The sequence below is a fragment of the Lathamus discolor genome, chromosome 5, assembly GCF_037157495.1.
Source record: "Lathamus discolor isolate bLatDis1 chromosome 5, bLatDis1.hap1, whole genome shotgun sequence".
NCBI classification, from domain to species: domain Eukaryota; kingdom Metazoa; phylum Chordata; class Aves; order Psittaciformes; family Psittacidae; genus Lathamus; species Lathamus discolor.
The window spans coordinates 104,682,739-104,701,209 of NC_088888.1; the positions used below are offsets into that span (position 1 = coordinate 104,682,739).

The 18,471-nt window shown below is 44.2% G+C and overlaps 2 protein-coding genes across 7 annotated transcripts in view; one reads left to right on the forward strand and one right to left on the reverse strand.

The window, feature by feature from the left end:
* MFSD2B (MFSD2 lysolipid transporter B, sphingolipid) overlaps positions 1-2,564 on the forward strand; it is a 37,732-nt gene extending 35,168 nt beyond the window's left edge. For 3 of the 4 annotated variants that reach the window (XM_065681746.1, XM_065681747.1, XM_065681748.1), the window contains one exon: positions 724-2,564. In XM_065681746.1, the coding sequence (XP_065537818.1) occupies positions 724-775 (52 nt within the window). In that variant the 3' untranslated portion in view covers positions 776-2,564. The remainder of the gene's footprint in view (positions 1-723) is intronic. The other variant, XR_010613257.1, reaches the window with a different exon arrangement.
* A 3,238-nt stretch (positions 2,565-5,802) lies between these two features.
* LOC136015597 (WD repeat and coiled-coil-containing protein) lies at positions 5,803-14,990 on the reverse strand. 3 transcript variants are annotated; one of them, XM_065681744.1, is made up of 5 exons: positions 14,904-14,990; positions 14,382-14,488; positions 10,124-11,999; positions 8,477-8,594; positions 5,803-6,406 (listed from the first exon to the last, which is right to left on the reverse strand). In XM_065681744.1, exons 3-5 carry the CDS (start codon positions 11,978-11,980, stop codon positions 6,135-6,137), a joined length of 2,247 nt encoding a protein of 748 aa, XP_065537816.1. In that variant the 5' UTR covers positions 11,981-11,999; positions 14,382-14,488; positions 14,904-14,990; the 3' UTR covers positions 5,803-6,134. The 3 variants fall into 3 exon arrangements, with proteins under 3 accessions (XP_065537816.1, XP_065537815.1, XP_065537817.1); XM_065681743.1 differs by lacking the exon at positions 14,904-14,990 and adding an exon at positions 14,624-14,833; XM_065681745.1 differs by lacking the exons at positions 14,382-14,488; positions 14,904-14,990 and adding an exon at positions 13,703-14,349.
* Positions 14,991-18,471: the final 3,481 nt, after the last annotated feature.

The window sequence follows — 18,471 nt, forward strand, 5'->3', positions numbered from 1 at the left end:
AGAATATTCTACACGGATAAAATACAATTTACCTTGTATATAAAAGAAAATGGGATTCTTGACTGCATTCTTAGTGCTTGTGGCATACAAGAAACATCCAAACCATTTTAGAGGCGTAGGCAGGAAAGATTGTGGGAGAAAATGAAAGGGCAGCTTTGAGCTGTTCTTTCACTTTTTACCATATTGCTGTCCTTTCCTCCCCTTTCTTCACTCTCCAATGAAAATCTTGCTTAGCTCAAAATCATCCACCTCTGTCGAATGAAGCCTTGATACACTGAGGACATAAGTAAGAACAGTCTATCCTAGCAGCCTGATGGATTAAATATCAAAATATGTTGTTACTCTGTCTTGTTTTTATTATCGCAAGTTACTGGAACTGGAAACAGATTTCATGGTAAGGGAATAATTCTAGGGCCTGAGCATGGGTATCTGGGACCAGTTAATTGCCTGAAGGTATCTAAGATACTTGCATGGGGTTGGCAGATATGCCACAAGCCTCTCATGGACCAGCTGCCTTCTTGAGAAGCAGCTGCAGACCCAAGGGGATAGGCAAAACCTTCTAAAACAGGACTGGTCCCTCTGATTAGGTACTGTAGTCACTGTTCAGAACAACTGAACCTTGCTGGTGGTGCTCAGTTGTTTGAGATTGCCAAACTGTAGTACGGTTAGTTAGCAATAAAAGCCAGAAGTCTGTTCATGTATCCTTTGTTCTGCTTTTAACAGGAGGAGCCATCAAAGCACAGACACCCTGGACAAAGAGGATACCTCAGTCTGAAAGCTCCGAATACGATGACTTTCTAAATACAGTCTCACATCTCACGCACAAACTCTGTGAGACTCTCCCAGGTCATTTTTCTGCTCACATTTTGTCAAAAAGTATAAAGGATGATTCTGACACAGTCAGAAATGAAATCAAGAGAGAACACCACCGTGCAAAAGAGATACCTAACTCTATTCACTGTGCTAAAAAAGACATTACAAATGTTCAGGAATGTGAGCTGTTGAAGGCTTGGGTTTTTTTGTTTGTCTATCAGTAATTAATGGAAAGCCGTGATCTCACTGCAACGGGAGATTCTGTGGACTTGTAGGTCAGGGGAAAAGGATGTAAATATTATGCACCACCCAAATTTTAACTCGTCATACATTTCACCCTTAGGGGCTGGGATGGATTTCAAACATAATTTCTACCTATAAATTGCACACTAGTGTATTTGGAAAGCACTTTGGAATACTAAAGTATACTATAAAGTTAGGATTTCTTTTGTTTTGAAATGAAGCAAATCACTGATGCAGACATGTTTTGAGGATTTTCTCACGAAGAGTTTTTCTGAAAGAGATTTTGATGAAATTTGTAAGTTATACATAGAAGTTTATAACATATAAATTTATAACTTTTATAAGAAACAGAACCTTATATTTCCCATTAGTGGAGTTCTTTGCTTCTGAAACCTGTAAACTGATCTTTGTCAGAGAATGAGTACTGAACACTTTCAAATCAACGTCTTCACTCAGGATACCCACAATCAGTAGTACCTCCCAAAAATTCCAAGGATAAAGGCCATTCAGTTTTCTGGCCTTTAAGTAATTATGATAGTCACCCATTTCTCACGTGATGTAGGCTTTCTGCCTCACAAAACACCATGACATGGCTGTTAATTTCATCTTGCACACAGTGTTTTATAGCAATGAGGCTTAACCTGGCTTTTAAATGATGATTTTTCTTTCAGTCAGGGATGCCATCATGCTTTAGATACATTACCTGAAAATTCATTTCTACTATAGATTCTGAACCCTGCTGATTCTGAACACTGAACCTATTTTATAGATGCCTGAGCTTAGGCAGGTCTTTCACTTTCTGGAGCACTTCAGTTCAGACTGGTCATTCTGCGTTTCTTCTATAGAGAAATGGAGACCTCCAGAGGCTGGCTCCAAGCTTAAGCTAAAATGATTGGACTCTGAAGACATACCTATATCTAGAGGGGAGAGTGATGAATCCAAGAGTTGAAGGCTTGTTCTCTTTAAAGATATTAGCACTATGCAAGACAAGATATGAAGTTACAGCCCACTGGCTTAATTCTCTGAGTATGTGGGAGGGTGCCTTTATTTTGTACTAGAAGTGCCTTTGGCTTGCTGCTGCTTGGGAACACTTGTAGTGAGTGTCACTGGGGACAGCGACCACAAGTAATTCACTCCGGGCCATCTGAGAAGCAACTCGGTGCTGGGACTGGAAACTGAAAGCTTTTACTGAAAGAAACTGTGAAGTATAATCATCAGTGCATCCACTGCGTGTCTCGTTAAGTTTAATACTGAAACCTTTTCAGGCAAGTTTGAAGTCTGCAGCCTAATGAACTGTACTAATTCAGCAAAACACTTGGTTATGAGTGACCTTTTAAGCATGTATTTTGAGTGTGTGTGGGTGAAAGTTAGTTAACTCTGTTTAAGACTGCTGAATTGACATCAAAGGCTGGGTTTTATTTTCCTTGTTTCAGTTCTTGGACAAATCAAGATTTGTGTGCCTGGGGCATATGTGTTTACAACAATAAAAACCATAAGCCTGTTTACAATTTTGAGTCTGATGGAATTTGAAATAGCAGATTTACTGCACCTTGAAGTAGGTAAGTTATATAGTAATCTCACATAGCTCCAAAATGTCTTAGAAAGCAGCTTTGGGGGGTTGATTTATTCTGTAATATTTGTAATATTCTGTAATATTTCTGAATAGTCATCTTTAAAAACACCCAGAAGTCCCAGTAGAGGCTGGTTATGTTTTCAGCTGCTATAAATCTGTAGCTACAAGGCAGTGGACCTGTGTCAGTTTATGTAAGCCAAATACTTAGCCCAGTGATAAAAGGGCTGAAGAAACTGCTAGCTGTGCTTGATTGGAGTAATTTCAATGTGGCTTAAGATATTATTTCTAGATCAGTTATGCAGTTGCCTCTAAATTGCACAACGCCCCACTTGAATTCAGTCACTTCTAAGATAAACTTGGTTGATTGTGAACTCTTTTCTTCTTCTCCACAGAGACAATGTGGTAATTATCTCACCAAGATGTACTTAGTCCTCACTTTGCATATGGTATCAATAATGGCAACTGCCAAAATAAAGTAGAAAGCCTCCATAGATGAGTTTTAGTAGAGTTTTTTTATCTTTTGAGCATCTCATTATTTTGATTATCAGAGCTGTGCTTTTGTTAAGAAAATGGAATGTGTTTTTGTAAATAAAAAGAATGGAAGAGTAAGTGCAGGGTAAGATTTTTTTAATTATTATTATTATTTCAGGGCTCAGTGTTGGTGCTGTAAAATGAATGAACTTTCTTCATCTCCTTGTCAGTTTTAAATGGCGTGTATGCATGCCTCCTGTACAATTCAGGACATATGACTGAAAGAAGCAGATTCTTACATTGACAGCCATTCAGATTAAACACTAATCTAATATAAAACTCCTGCCTGGGACTGAATGGCAGTAACAAGGGCCAGGTGAATCCCCAGGGGTTCTCATGCAAGTAATACCCAAATACAGTCACAAGTACATGGGAGATTGGATTAAACCAGCTGGGTGCCTAATGGACAGCACTTCCCCACCTGCATGCAAACAGTTCCAACAGATCTACACAGACCGAGGAAGAAAAGGTAACGGAGCTATGTGTCAGCAGTAGTCGCCGTAAGGCAAACCATGCCTGATCCTTGCCCTTGCTGAAGTGTAGTGATGGCAGCCCAAATCTTCTATGCTGGGCTGATTGTTCGTGTAGTCAGTAGCTGAACCAGTCACTATTCTTCTCTTCCAGGTTCACCCCGTGTAGTTCCTGCGTAAAATCAATGTTGAAACTCACCAAGGTTATGCCAGCTTTCTGAGTGTTCTGCTGGTGACCTGTCACGCTGCAGGTTGCAGCTGCCCAGGTAGGCGAGCTGTCGTCCCCTCCCAGGCAGTGACAGAGGCATTGCTGTCAGCACCCACCACAGCTGTGTCTGCTGCCTGGCTGTGTCCTGCCTGCCCCTGGGGTTGCTGACCATCCACAGCTTAGGCGGATTAGATAGCTTCTGCTGAGTCCCTGACTTTGAGGGGTATCACCTTGGACATCTGTTCCAGGGAGTCCAGAAGTCTGGCACCTTCAGTGCCCGGTCACTGGGTTTTCAGGCAGGGCTCTGTAGATTTGAGTACTAATTCCTTAAGTCATTCCTGCACCGTGTAAGAATCTCTGGTAGATTCAATCCTGGCTGCATCCTCTCGTCTCTATTCACCTTCTGCATTCAAAGGAAAATGGTTGAAGTGGACAATGTTTTAAAGCCAAACCCTGCTTTTTTGGGTTTATAGGTTGTTTCCAAGTATCACTTGTTCATCTCCTTTTCTACTTGCCTTTCTGGGCTCTAGATAGAAACTGCAAAATTTAATCAGTCTTCTTTAGAGGAAGAGTTTCCTTAAGGGAAACTCAGGTCCCCTAAGACCTGTTATTTGCTGTCTAGCTCTTTGAAGATGAGGAAAAAGCAAGTTAGTTCCAAGTCTCATGCTGGCAGGCACAGCCAGCAGCAGCCTACTGCACAGTGGTCAATCACATACCTCATATGAATTTCATATCATAGTTATGTAAAAACCAGTCTCAAAGTCTTACAATAGTCTCTCTCTTCAGAAAACTTCTGGAGTGTTTCTTTTCATGTAATCTTTTCTAACCCTTTTGGTGAATTGTCTGGAAGAAGTAAGCTGGTTATCCCAGTGCGTTTATTCATAAATAATGCTTGGTACACTTGGAGCATTATGCCCCACATCACCTATATAAAGGTTGTTATTAACCCATATTACAGCTCAGCTAAATAGAAAAAGCAGTTAATTTACCAGTGGTATCTTAGCAAGAGACAACAGCCTGAAGCTGCAGCTTCTGCCAGTTCCTGCCCCCATCCCCCTGTGTTAGACCATGGTGACTTCCACCTGCTTGCACATCCCTCTCCGAAATTTTCCACATTGGAAAGTAAATCCTTGTTACCACCAGCATTACGTTTGATACATTTTACACCTATAATGACATACTGGGTCTGGCTGGGATGGAGTTGGTTTCCCTCACCGCAACCTGTAGGGTGCTTTGGATCTGTGACCAAAGCAGGGCTGGCAACATCCTGATGTTTTGGCTACTGCTCACACAGCATCAAGGCTGAGGCTTCCTCTTTGTCCTCTGCCCCACCAGCAAGTAGGCTGGGGGTGCCCAAAAACCTCATAGGTGACAGAGCTGGGACAGCTGACCCAAGGGATGTCCCATACAGCATCATGCTTAGTAATAAAATTTGTGAGAGAGGACATCCAGAGTTATGGCACTTGTTTTGCCAAGCAACAGTTACACATGATGGGCCTTGCTTTCCCACAAGCTGCTGGACAGCTGCCTGCCAACAGGACATGCTGAATAAACTTCCTGTTTACTTGTACATGCAACTTATTTTATCTATTAAAGTGCTTTTATCTCAACCCATGAGTTCTTGCTTTTGCCCTTCTAATTCTCTTCCCATCCCTCACAGAAGCTCAGCCTCCAGCAGGGTTCAACCCACCACAGAAGATGACAAATGTGAAGTCACTTCCCCAAATCCACACAGAGAAGCAAGCCAGAAGAGGCATGATTGGTGAGCACAGGAAGGGAAAAGGGTCTTCTACACGCTCGGGATATCCCACATGATCCTATGTTGTTCCAAACTCTGTACACCTGAACTAGTGCTTACATCCTTAGTAACACTGGTGCAAAACACATGCACTTCTGGAGGCCCTGTTCCTAAATAACACGTCTTATTTCAGGCTTTGGCAGAAGTGAAGAAAGGGAAAACAATGCAGCGTTTTCCAAGGATTTATTATGGAAGTTTACTCTCATCTAAAACCACCAACATATCAAAGTCCAAGATGGAAAATCTAGCTCAGAAGCTCCTAAGAATGCATGCTTTCAACCACTAGTACAAAGCCCTGGTCTGTTCTGCAAGAGGCTCATTAAAAAAACACTGCTTAGTATAAAAAAGTTTCCAAGAATCAAATAAATAATTTGCAACAAAAACCCCTATGGAAATCCAACAGATTTGAGACAGACTGCTCTTCAGAACTGCAGTCCTATACAGGGAGTTCAGAACTCTCCCATTGTCAGACAGGCATTACAAAATCACTGTCAGAAATCACATTTTACTGCTGGGCTGTTTTGAAGGACTGCTGTCATCTAAAGCCCTGGAGGAACAGTCTATGAGGACTTCCAAGGAATTTGTGATATCCAGACTTTCCGAAGCAGCGGATCTGCACCTTTCTGTGGAACTGATGATGTCCAAAGTTTTGGAAGAACGGGAACCGTAGCCTTTTGCACTGGCATCTCTCACTACTATCTCCTGCATGGATGTAAACAGCAGCGGAACAAAGCCCTCGCTGTCCGCAGTGAGAACAATCCAAGATGAACCTGTGAAGACATGAAAATGTCTGTTTGTAAGTTTTCATGTAATTAGGTATGTTTGTGGTATAAAACACATTACTTCTAAAATTAAACATGCTTCTGCATGTTTACAGTTCTTCTATGGGGAAAAGTAAGTATGAGGAGATACAGGTTGCATAATCTCAAACCTACAGGACAGTTGACAACCATGTCAAATACCTCCTTGACCAATTGGAGACGAGACTATAATAGATAGAGACTTCAAATATGGAAGAGGAATGAAATTCTGAACAGAATCCATAAGACTTGTTTTAGGTAGGTATTTATAAGCTACTTTACACTTCTTAATCTGTGCAGATACTGTGAACAGGAGAAATTTATTAAATGACAAATGAAGTTAATAAAAACAATTTAGAAACTGCTTCTATTATGTAATTTCCATACATTTAATTCCAGTAAATGCAAGGAAGAAATACTGTCCTGCACTGTGCAAACCCCATGTCTCTGGTCCCTTGGCTGTTTGACTTCACATAATCATTAGCATTATTTTTACCATTTGAAATCGCTTACTGAATCCAAAACACTGATTTCTACCAAGTCACAGAAACCAGAAAATTTTCATACTTGTTCCCATTAAGCTGATGAAGAAATAAAATTGAGCTCAGGGAGGGTGAGGAAATTCAGAGAAATTCAGAGAAATGCTTCCAGCTGTTTGCAAATTTACATTACGTAATTCATGTCACAAGTAAGGTCATGAGAAGATTGTATCTTAAAAGCATACAACCCCTTAATCTTTTAGCTTAACAATTCATTTGGACCACACTTGAAAATCAGTACAACTTGGGAAATTGAAAATACCATTTGTACTTTGCCCATTTATCTAGTAACATTTGTAAAATTAATAAAGAAAATGATGGCAACACTGCTTGCTTTTAAAATGCATCTAGCAAGGTTAGTCATAGGATGACTGGGGGGTGGTGGGAGAGATTTAGGTTAGATAGAAGGAAGAAATTTATTACCATGAAGGTGCAGAGAAGCTGTGGCTGCCCCATCCCTGGCAGGTTGGAGGCCAGGTTGGACAGGGTTTTGGGCAACCTGGTCTAGTGAAAGGTGTCCCTGCCCATGCCAGGGGTTTGGAACTAGATGATCTTTAAGGTCCCTTCCAACCCAAACCATTCTGTGATTCCATGATGACTATTCATTCCTGGGCAGCCAATTCTGTTAATTTTAGAAAGGAGAAGCTGAACTAACACAGGTAACGGGGACATTTTTCTTGCCAGAAAGAAAAGTTGTTCAAGTCTTGTAGCTCAAATTAAAATTCCAGTCTGAAAGACTAAGAGATCAGTGTCTACCAGAGTGCCTGCTGTTACCACTAGGTGTATCACACAGTTCTGGGTCATACCACAGCATAGGGACAGTTGCTCAGTAATCTTGAGCAGACAGCAGACACCAAAGGCTGGAATATCTGTAGTACAGAGAATATCTGTAGTAGTGAGATACCATGTTCCAAAAGTACATGCTCTACCTTTGCCAGAAGTAAGAGACAGAACTGACGCACACCCAGACACATGGGATGAACAGAGAACAGCAGAGAAGGTGACAGCAATAGAAAGGTAGTTCTCTTCACAGCAAAAACAGAAGTGAAACATACTGCTAGAAGTTACAGAGTCACTTTTATGTTTATAAAAAATGACAAGATTTCTTAAAGGAGACCAGATGCTGGAATTACAGATTAAAACATAGAAAACTGTATTCCAAAGCCACCAGTTAACTCTAACCTCCTCACTACTCAGACTTCATTATTTAGCATAGCTGAAAACATAAATAAAAATACTGGGTGACAGTAATTTTCCTGCACAACTATTTGATAAGGGGGTATCAATATGTAAAACTGGGCTATTTTTTTATGATGTAAAAAGTAAAAGCCCAGAGAAGAATCTTCATGTTACAAACCAAATGAGAAAACTGTTTATTAATAATCTTTCATTATTTATTCCTTGGGGTTTTTTTCCAGATGGGATGATGCAGATTGCTACTGCTCCCTGAGAATGTTGCCTGTGTTTAAAGTGCTCGTATTATTGGATAATTATAACATACCGTGTTGCATTTCCACAAGAGAGAGATTAAATATCTGCTGGACTGTATTTAAACGGAGTTTGCCACCACAAAGAATAACAGCTCGTCTTTCATCTGAATCACTTCTGGAAAGCTGCTTCTGTAAAGAAAGAAAGAATCATTAGATACCATGATGTATATTTAAGCAGAGATGGCAAAACAGCATTAATCAAAACAGGATCACAGACATCCCTTCAACTGCAGCATCTACAGAAAGGCAAGTGCTACATTGATTCAGACCCACATGGAAAGATTTATACTCCAATGCCTCAGCTCTCAAAATGACAATCTGTGAGTGATGGTAACAAGTAGCTGTGCTAACTCAGCATGTGTCAGAACAACGGATAGGAAATCCTACACTGCTGCTGAAGAAACCATGAGCATCCCACCATCTGTGAGGGACATTTTCCTGGGGAGTCTGTAAAGCTGCAGGTTTTCCATCCTCCCCCCCTCCCTGATCCACAGCTTCAGAAGAGGCGAGAACTCCTGCCCATGAATGTTTGGGATGAGGAAGGGACTGACAAATCAGAAGGGCTTCTCTGCCTCACCTCTGACCATCACTACCCCAAGCCTTAAAACCAAGAAGTGTCTTCAAAGTACACCCACCACGGGGCAGAGCAAAGCCTTTTTAAAACCTGCCAAAGAGCAGTTGTTACCAGAACTATAAACCCCATGTTGGATAAAATCCACACAACCACATGACTTCCCAGGGAAGCCTTGATAATGCCTCCAGGTCATGACAAAAACACAATGGAGTAAATTCTGACTCCTCTTCCATGCTGTGGACAGACCCATCCACACGCAAAGAGGGCATGTGGTGCCTGCTGTCTGCTCAGATTACTGTCTCTATGCTGTGGCACAACCCAGAACTGTGTGATACACCCAGTGATAACAGCAGGCACTCTGGTAGACACTGATCTCTTAGTTTTTCAGACTGGAATTTTAATTTGAGCTACAAGACTTGAACAACTTTTCTTTCTGGCAAGAAAAATGTCCCCGTTACCTGTGTTAGTTCAGCTTCTCCTTTCTAAAATTAACAGAATTGGCTGCCCAGGAATAAATAGTCATCATAGAATCACAGAATGGTTTGGGTTGGAAGGGACCTTAAAGATCATCTAGTTCCAAACCCCTGGCATGGGCAGGGACACCTTTCACTAGACCAGGTTGCTCAAAGCCCCATCCAACCTGGCCTTGAACACTGTCAGAGTTGGGGCAGCCACAGCTTCTCTGGGCAACCTGTGCCAGCGCCTCACCACCCGCACAGAGAACAGTTTCTTCCCAACATCTAATCTAAATCTCCCCTCTTTCAGCCTAAAGCCATTTCCCCTCATCCTATCCCTAACATGCTCTTATAAAAAGTCCCTCTCCAGATATCTTGCTGGCCCCTTTAGGTACTGGAAGCTGCCCTAAGGTCTCCCTGGAGTCTTCTCCAGGCTGAACAGGACTCCTCTTGGATTCACCTGCATGCACTGACATCATTCATAGATATCAATTTACACAGACTAAACATAGGATGTCATCCTCTCTACACACAATCTGACAGGAGTTCATGTTTTAAATCCATACAAAGAACAGACATCCATAAACAGATTTTTTTTTTTATCATTAAGGCTTCCAATATAAAATTACCTGGCAGGTGATGTTAATAAAAGAGGGTTCCTGAGAAGATGGGTATATTGGAAGATTTCTCTTCCCAGATTTTAGCAGCTCAGTTAATTCACAGAGATGATGCTGTAATTCTGTGAAGTTACCAGACAGCTTTTCTACATTTTTTGAAAAGTAACTTGCTTCCTTTTCACATAATAAGTTATTCTTGTGAGAATTGGGTACTTTGAAAGCTGCATCTGCCTGTCTTTTTGGAGATGTTGGCTTGACAGAAGATGCCAGGGATGTGGCAGACAGTACCGCTGCCCGATTAACTGGTTCAGCATCGAGACGCTCAACTGCTGGAGAACTCATGGAAATCTTCTTATCTTTGAGATCACTCATGTTCGACAAGCTTTGTTCATAAACAGGACTCTTAATTTCTTCAATGAGTTTCCTTTTGCTGATAGGGGACTGAATGGCAGCACGATCTGGCATCAAGAGTCCACGGCTGAGAGGGTGAACGTCTCTAGAGAGATCATGCTGAATGTTGGAAAGGTTCAAATCGGAGCTCCCGTTAACTGATGCTGATGTTGAAGGACCCATTTCGAATATTAGTTCCTTAATCATCAGTCGTATCATATATTTGTCTGATCTTGAAGAGGGAAGAAATGCAGGGTCAGTGAATCTTTGTTTTCCAACCAGTATCAGTAACAATTTATTGGTCAAGAAGCACAGCCCCTTTGGTTTCTCATTCTTCTCTAGCTGAATTTGTTGAATATTGGGTAAATTGGATGAAGTCAGTGAATAGACTAAAATAACGTTACAAGTATTGGAGGCAACTGATACAGTTTGAGTTTTGGGGTCAAAAGCCATTATATCAGGAACCAGAATGCCTGGGATGCTAACTTTTTTGGTAGAGGTAACTTTTCTTTCAAACGTCACCAAGATGAGATGTGAAGAATCCTGGCCACTTCCTGTTAGGTAGTCCTTGGGCCGCAGATGCAGAAGAGGACTGGAATCAGTGCCCTGCTTGCTAGAAAGTATGTGAGTTAGATCCACAGGGGATGCAACAACAGACAGGGGCTTCTCTGAGTCCAGCGACTTCTTCCCCCCATCCATGGAATACTCTTCCTCACCACATAAGCTGGACTGCGAGGGGAAGGACTCTGTTTCAATGCTAGCTGGAACTTCAAATGCCACACCAGCATTTAAGCCACAGATCTTGTCCAGAGGAAGTTCGGTAGCAACAGCAACTTGGAAATTCAGAGTAGCTTCCACAGCGCAGACGTAGCCTCCCACATCAAAGACTGGGCAAAAAGAACAAGCACTCAGTGTTTTCTGAGCATCATCCCAAATGTAAGAATGAAGGGCACTGCCTACTCCCACCACTAAGCGATTGCCTTCCTTCGTCCAACAAGCGCAGTGGATGAGGCCACTGCCTTTAATATCTGCATTAACTCTGGAGCTGTTGAGGTGAACAGAGTGTAGGACAGAAGCATCCTGTGTAGTTAGCACAGCCAGGATCTCCTTCTTGGGATGCCACACACAGCCCTGGGGGAGCACTGGGAATGGCTCACTGATGTCACATACCTGAGATACCAAGAGCTTATTTCTTTCTGTAGCATTAAAACAGAGCTGCCAAATGGTGATATGCTTTTTGTGTTGCACAGCAAGCAGAGCTGGGGTGTCAGGGGGACACGGGCCCCAGTAGAGTCCATGGACGTGTTCAAACTGACCGACAACACTCGAGTCACCAAATTCTGGGTCTCCCTTATGGAGGTGTAAAGCAGTCAGTATCACTTGTTTCCCATCTGTCCAGGCAATGCCATGCACAGGGTGAATTGCTTGATACAAGGCATTAAGGCCAGTTCTCAGAAGCTTTGCCTTTCCCAGCTCCATGATTTTTCATGTGAGGCATCTGAATAAAGCAGAATATAAAGAAAAACAGATTTATTTTGTAGGGATAAATTTTTCTGTAGAGGACAGTGGCCAATACACATATGAGCATTTAGACTGTGACCCTACCAGTGCTGGGCTCCTCCTACCAGTAAAGTCAATACACACATAATGTTCATCTGTGCTGAATCCTCAAGAATTTTTTTGTTTATGATGTTTCCACAATGAAGCACAATTCTAAGGATAACCCTCTGCTGTTTACACAGGCTCAGCCTACTGCGTTTCCACCACAAGACCAGTCCTTCCACTCACATCAACAGGGTGCTGCTTCTCAGTATTTCTGAATGACATCAGCATCAAAAAGTCTCCAAATATCAGCTCTCACTCAGCTTCATGGGCTGTCTGTGCTCAGATAATGTAATCCCTTACAGGTATAATCAAGGATTAATGCATTATCTACAGATCTGATCCTGTATTATAGTGGGTGAGAACAAGGCACCTGTATGCTTATTCCAGAAAGCTCTCTCCAAAAGCAAATGCAATTTTGAAGAAAGTTAGGATCAGAGCATGTTTTTTCTTAGGAAATGAATGAGAAAAGAATTTAACTTATAACACAGGAGAGGGACAGACCCATCTACCTCAGGCACCAGCCTTACTATGACAGCATACAAATGACTCTCAGTCTTTAACATCCTGCAATGCAGTGATTATCCCTTTTTCCCTTTTCCTAAGTGATTCAGCACCTTTCTGTCAAAGCTCACAAACCATTTTATAGCTCACTACTGTTTGTTGGGTAGAAGAGACGAAAGCAGTAAGCAGCTGACTGTGCCTGCAGCCTGGTATTTCCACATACCTACACATCCATACAAAACTTTTAAAGACACTTTTAAATGCCTTTTATATATATATATTTAGTATCTGCAGTAACTCTGGGAACATTTTCATAATTTGGATATTGCTCTAAAAGTACTTATTTTCATATTGTCCTGCAAGTAGAAATTACTGGTTTATAGGAAGGAAATGAAACCACAGAAAACCTTCATTCCACTATTTTTGAAAGATGGGTTACGTGATTCGCTTGATTAGAGTCTTTTCTACATAACAGCTTCAAAAAGGAGAATGGGAAGCTGCCAGCAATAATTATTCTCTGAAACCTGGAACCAGAGACACCCAGAAGCCACATGCAAAACACCAAAACTTCAGAAAAGTTCAGGATTTCACACATATTTCTAGTTTTTTAGCTGTGAGCAATCCCTACTCTGTGCACAGAAGCCAGTTCAAAGAACTGATGGTTTCCTCACTTAAGATTCTCCATAGGATTTGACTCAGCTGCAAAGCCACAGCACAAGTTAGAGCTTTAGTAAGAAATATGACAAAGAAGAAGACAGTGTTTGAGAAAGTCGAACTGGAAGAGCTTATCACAACGTGCAGGGCCTGGCACTACTTGGTATTTTAATTAACTATTTGTGGATGATCCCAAACTTGGAGGAAGAAGGTTGGGAAAGATTTCAGAGACTAAATTTAGATAGAAAAGTTGTGTAATGATGATCAAGACAGCTTCTCCTCAAACTCATAACAAGTGCAAAATAGTATACTTAGCAAAGAAAAAAAAACCAGAGCCTTGATATCTCCTGAGTAATAACCCCCTGGGTAGCAGCATAGCAAAAAGAATCTGGCTTACAAATCACAAATCAATTTGGATCACATACTGAATGTTTCACTTACATGAAAATGTTGCCAAGTAAGAGAGTATCATTCTGGAATGTTTTTAATAGGGATGCCTACTCAAGGAAGATAATGGCCCCACTTCCACAGAGGTAACAGTATCTTCACTGGAGTCCTGCGCCTCGTTCTGAGTTTAATAGTCCAAGGATGATGGAGCTGCTTAACAGAGCTCAGGGACCAGAGAAACACAAGAAGCAGGTTCACTCAGTTTGGAGGAGAATGTGAGTGGAAGCTTGCAAACACCCACCAGTCTGCTGACAAGAGAACACTGACCCCCTTGTTCTCCACATCTGCTCTGGATAGTGAGAGATAATAATCAGCTTAGTTTCAACAAAGGAGATTTAGGTCAGCTATTAAGGAAAAATTCTAACTGTAAGTGATAGCTAAGCACTGAAGCAGGTTACCTTGGAGGGGGGAAGAAGGCACTCCATGAATTTTACTATCCGTAAGAGTCAGTTAAGTAAACATCTGTCAGGGATAAGTTCAAGTACACTGGATCCTGCTCTTGCTAAGCCAGCATCCAACATACTTTCCAATTAACTTCACCATCTACCTGACTCTCCTCTAAACTCCAGTGTGACGGATCCCAACCTTGTTCAGCGACTGCCTCTTGCAGGAAATCAAAACACTGGCTGTTCACTCTTTAGTGAACACATGCACGCTGCTGGGCAATACTTACGGGAGATAAAACCACGCCTCGTAAGATACACCACGGTTCTAAGCCTCCTGGGCCACCTGGGCAGCCTCCTATGATACACCAGCCATTCTGTGCTCTCCCCAGTCCACCTGGAAAAGCAAAAGCAGCAAGATGCCCACTGGCCAGTGCCCAAACCACTCGCCCTCCACCACTTCCACACCGGCCCCTCGGGGCGTGCTGCCACCTCCCTCCCCACGGTCCCTCCGCACCTGCCCGGGCCTCACCTCACGCTCTCGTACCGCGCCCCGGCGGAGGCCGAGCTCCACGGAGGCACCCGCCCAAGCCCCTCTGCGGGCACCGGGGAGATGTTGTGGGGCTCTTCTAGCGGGGCACCGGGCGCACGGAGGGTCCAAACCCGCCCGCCCGCCCCGCCGCTCCCTGCGCGGGCCCGCCCGCACCGATACTCCCTGTCTCCCTCAGCAGCCCGCCCGCTCCGCTTCCTCCCCGCCGCGCCCGGCAACCTCACGCGCCCGGCGGCTCAGCCCAGCTCCGCCTGGGCCGTACCCGCGGCCGCGCACCACAGCCCCGCTGCGGAAAGCGGCGCCCGGCCCTGCCGAGCACCAACCGGCCCGGCCCCGGCCCCGGCCCCGCCTCCCGCGGCCGCCCGCTGCGCTCTAGCGAGGTACGCTGAGCTCCACGGCCCAGCGGGCGGTACCTCCGAGAGACCGGCGCTAGAACTACAACTCCCGGGAGGCAATGGGGCGGCGCGGTGACGTATGTCCCGTCACGTGTCTCACCCCGCTGTCCCTGCTTTGGAGGTCGCTTGAGGTTATTTGCTTCTGCAGGGCGCTGCCGCGGTAGCTGCGGCCGAAGGAGGGGCGCTCGGCTCGGCCCGGCCCGGCCCGGCCCGGCCCGGTACGCAGCCCACGGCAGCCTGCCTCTCCGAGAGCAGTATCCCATGGCGGGAGGGGTGCCTGGACACCAGCACGGTGACTGGCCTGGTCTGGCTGCCAGGGGTCGGCTCAGCCCCTTGCGGCAGGAGGGTCTGGCGTAGGTGGCTCCTGCGGGCCGGCAGACATGGCCCTGGCCTGAGCGCAGAGCCTGCAAGTGTCAGCAGTTATTTGGATCCTTCTGCAGAAAATAAAGATATAAAATGGAGTATGTGCCTTCGAGAAATCCAGAAAGGGACGTTTTACAAGGGCATGTGAGGACAGGACAAGGGGGAATGGCTTTAAGCTGAAAGGACAGGTTTAGATTAGGTATTAGGAAGCGCTTCACTGTGAGGGTGCTGAGGCCCTGGCACAGGCTGCCAAGAGAAGCTGTGGCTGCCCCATCCCTGGCAGTGTTCAGGACCAGGTTGGACATGGCTTGGAGCGACCTGGTCTAGTGGAAGGTGTCCCTGCCCATGGCAGGGGGCTGGAACTGGATGAGCTTTAAGGTTGTTTCCAGCCCGAACCATTCAATGGTTCTATGTTTTGTATTTGTTTTGTCATTTGTTTTCTGTTGTGGTTTTGTTGTTTGGGATTTTTTTTTTCCTCCTTGGCTGAAGGAAGCATATAAATATATTACAGAGCTACTCCAATGCATCTTCTGTGGTCCCGATTTATTGCGTCGGGCTTAACCTCTTACAAGTCTCTAAGGCCACTTTAAAGTTAACTATATGGTAAGACTGTGCCAATTTGTCACTACGTAGTACTGCAGAGCAGTCTGATTGTCCAGCTCTTGAAACCCGTACTTTTGCCTGGAAAAGATGCCTTAAACGGGTGCCAAAGGCATGAAAAAAAATGCTTGAAATGCTTATAAGGTCAAGTATGTAAACAGCTCAGAGTTACTGAGAGAACACTAGGGGGTGACTTGGGCATACTGCATGAGTGCCTTTACGGAGCTGAAGAGTTCCTTACATAGTGAAGGGAGGTTTAACGGGAGCCGTGGATGGATTGACACGTGTAAGACACAGCTGTGAGTTTGATTGATACCCGGAACAAGCTACCAGTGGAGTAGATCCTCTCTGTGCGTCTTCCAGTTGCAACTTGGTGACTTTCAGGGACGTATTATTTAAATGCAGAGTTTGCCTCTGTCCCAGAAAAACTTCTGAACTCAATAAATGGATTTTAGATTCAATTCATTGGCCTGTGATGCACTATAGGTGGATATCTATGTATGATGGGATACAAAGTAAAATTCCATGAGCTGTTTCTATCAAAAAATACAGTCTTTTACATGGTTATACTGGCAAGGGTTTGTGGAAGAGAAATTCCTGCCATTAGTTTCCAGGTTCCTTTGGAAGCTTGTTCAGCAAAGAAGTGAACATGTCAGTGACATGGATAGTGGGATCAAGTGCACCATCAGCAAGTTGCTGACAATACCAAGCTGTGTGGTGTGGTCAACACGATGGAGGAAAAGGATAACATCCAGAGGGACCTGGACAGGCCGAGAGGTGGGCCAGTGCAAACGTCGTGAAGTTCAACAAGGCCAAGTACAAGGTCCTGTGCCAGGCGCAGGGCAATCCCAAGCACAAATACAGGCTGGGAGGAGACTGGATTCAGAGCAGCCTTGTGGAGAAGGAACTGGGGGTGTTGGTCCATGAGAAACTTAACATGAGCCGGCTTCAGTGTGTGCTCGCAGCCCAGAAAGCCAACTGTATCCTGGGCTGCATCAAAAGGAGCGTGACCAGCAGGTCGAAGGAGGTGATCCTGCCCCTCTGCTCTCCTGAGATGCCACCTGCAGTACTTCATCCAGCTCTAGGGAGGATGTGGAGCTGTTGGAGTGAGTCCAGAGGAGGCCCCAAAGCGCTGAAGCACCTCTGCAATGACAGAAGGTTGAGAGAGTTGGGGTGGTTCAGCCTGGAGAAGAGAAGGCACCGGAAGACCTTGAAGCAGCTTCCAGCACCTAAAGGGGCTGACAAGAAATCTGAAGAGGGACGTCTTACAAGGGCGTGTAGGGACAGGACGAGGGGGACATCTTTAAACTGACAGAGGGGAGATTTAGATTAGATATTAGGAAGAAATTCTTCCCTGTGAGGGTGCTGAGGCACTGGCACAGGGTGCCCAGAGAAGCTGTGGCTGCCCCATCCCTGGTAGTATTCAAGGCCAAGCTGGAGAAGGATTTGAGCAACCAGGTCTAGTAGCCGGTGTCCCTGCCCATGACAGGGGGTTGGAACTCAATGATCTTTAAGGTCCCTTCCAACCCAAATCATTCTGTGATTCTACGTTTGTATGAAGTCGCCATAGAAAAGGGACAGGGAAGGCTAGAGGGCAAGAATAGGGTTTGTCTGAACTTTTGTATTTTTGAAATGACAGTAAATCTTTCTGCCAGCTTCAGGCACTTGATGCTGTGAGTTGCATTACATAAATAAATAAAAACCAGATTTGAGTTAATGAGTGGATTTCCAAGGTTACATTTTTAGTTTAGAAAGACAAGCAGTGGACCCAAATGCCAGCTTTTCTGCATTGCTCCATAAATACACACTGTCTGGTGTATGAGGATTTACCAGAAAATGATCAAATACGCGTTTTGATTTCTGTGCTCTGTTTTGCTTTTCCTCTGTCATTAACAACAGAGTGCAACCATAGAAAGAACAATCCCAAATTAGCCCAGAATGGAAAAGGAAATGGAAAAATTTCCCATAGAAATCTACTCTATATTCACAATATATCTTACACTCTCAGGGTTAGGGCCTTAGTATGTCGTGCCTCAGAGGTGAGCAGATACGAGCTCTGCCTAAGAGATGGTGATGATGCTCGTTGTATTTGCGCTTGTTCTTTTAGCTCTGGGAAGTACACACACAGTTATGAGAATGGCACAGCACTAGGAATTCCTGCTCTCCCTTGCCCGTGTCACACCTCGTGGGTTAGTAAGGGTTCTTTTCTAGTTCCACTCCCTTCTCTCTACAGGGTTTCATGTGTGTGAACACTCAACACTGTCTTAAATCAGCTGTTGGTGCAGAAGGTGCTAGGGGTGCTTGATCCTGCCCATCGCAGAGGATTAAGACAGAGCCTGTGCTTTCAATCTTGTTCTCCCTATGGATAACAAATAAGTGACCCCAAAATCCACCTCCTAAAGTACTAATGATCTGCCCTGTGATTTGTTTGGATTGATGGCAGTGTGGTTTGCAAGTGCTGCCCAGGCAATA

Excerpts from the sequence above, each read along its gene's own strand:
- LOC136015597 (XM_065681744.1), bottom strand. The coding sequence starts at position 11,980 with ATGGAGCTGGGAAAGGCAAAGCTTCTGAGAACTGGCCTTAATGCCTTG. Across the intron at positions 8,595-10,123 it reads TTATTAACATCACCTGCCAG|AAGCAGCTTTCCAGAAGTGA; the intron begins GTAATTTTATAT and ends CTTTCTTTACAG. Across the intron at positions 6,407-8,476 it reads TCTTGTGGAAATGCAACACG|GTTCATCTTGGATTGTTCTC; the intron begins GTATGTTATAAT and ends ATGTCTTCACAG.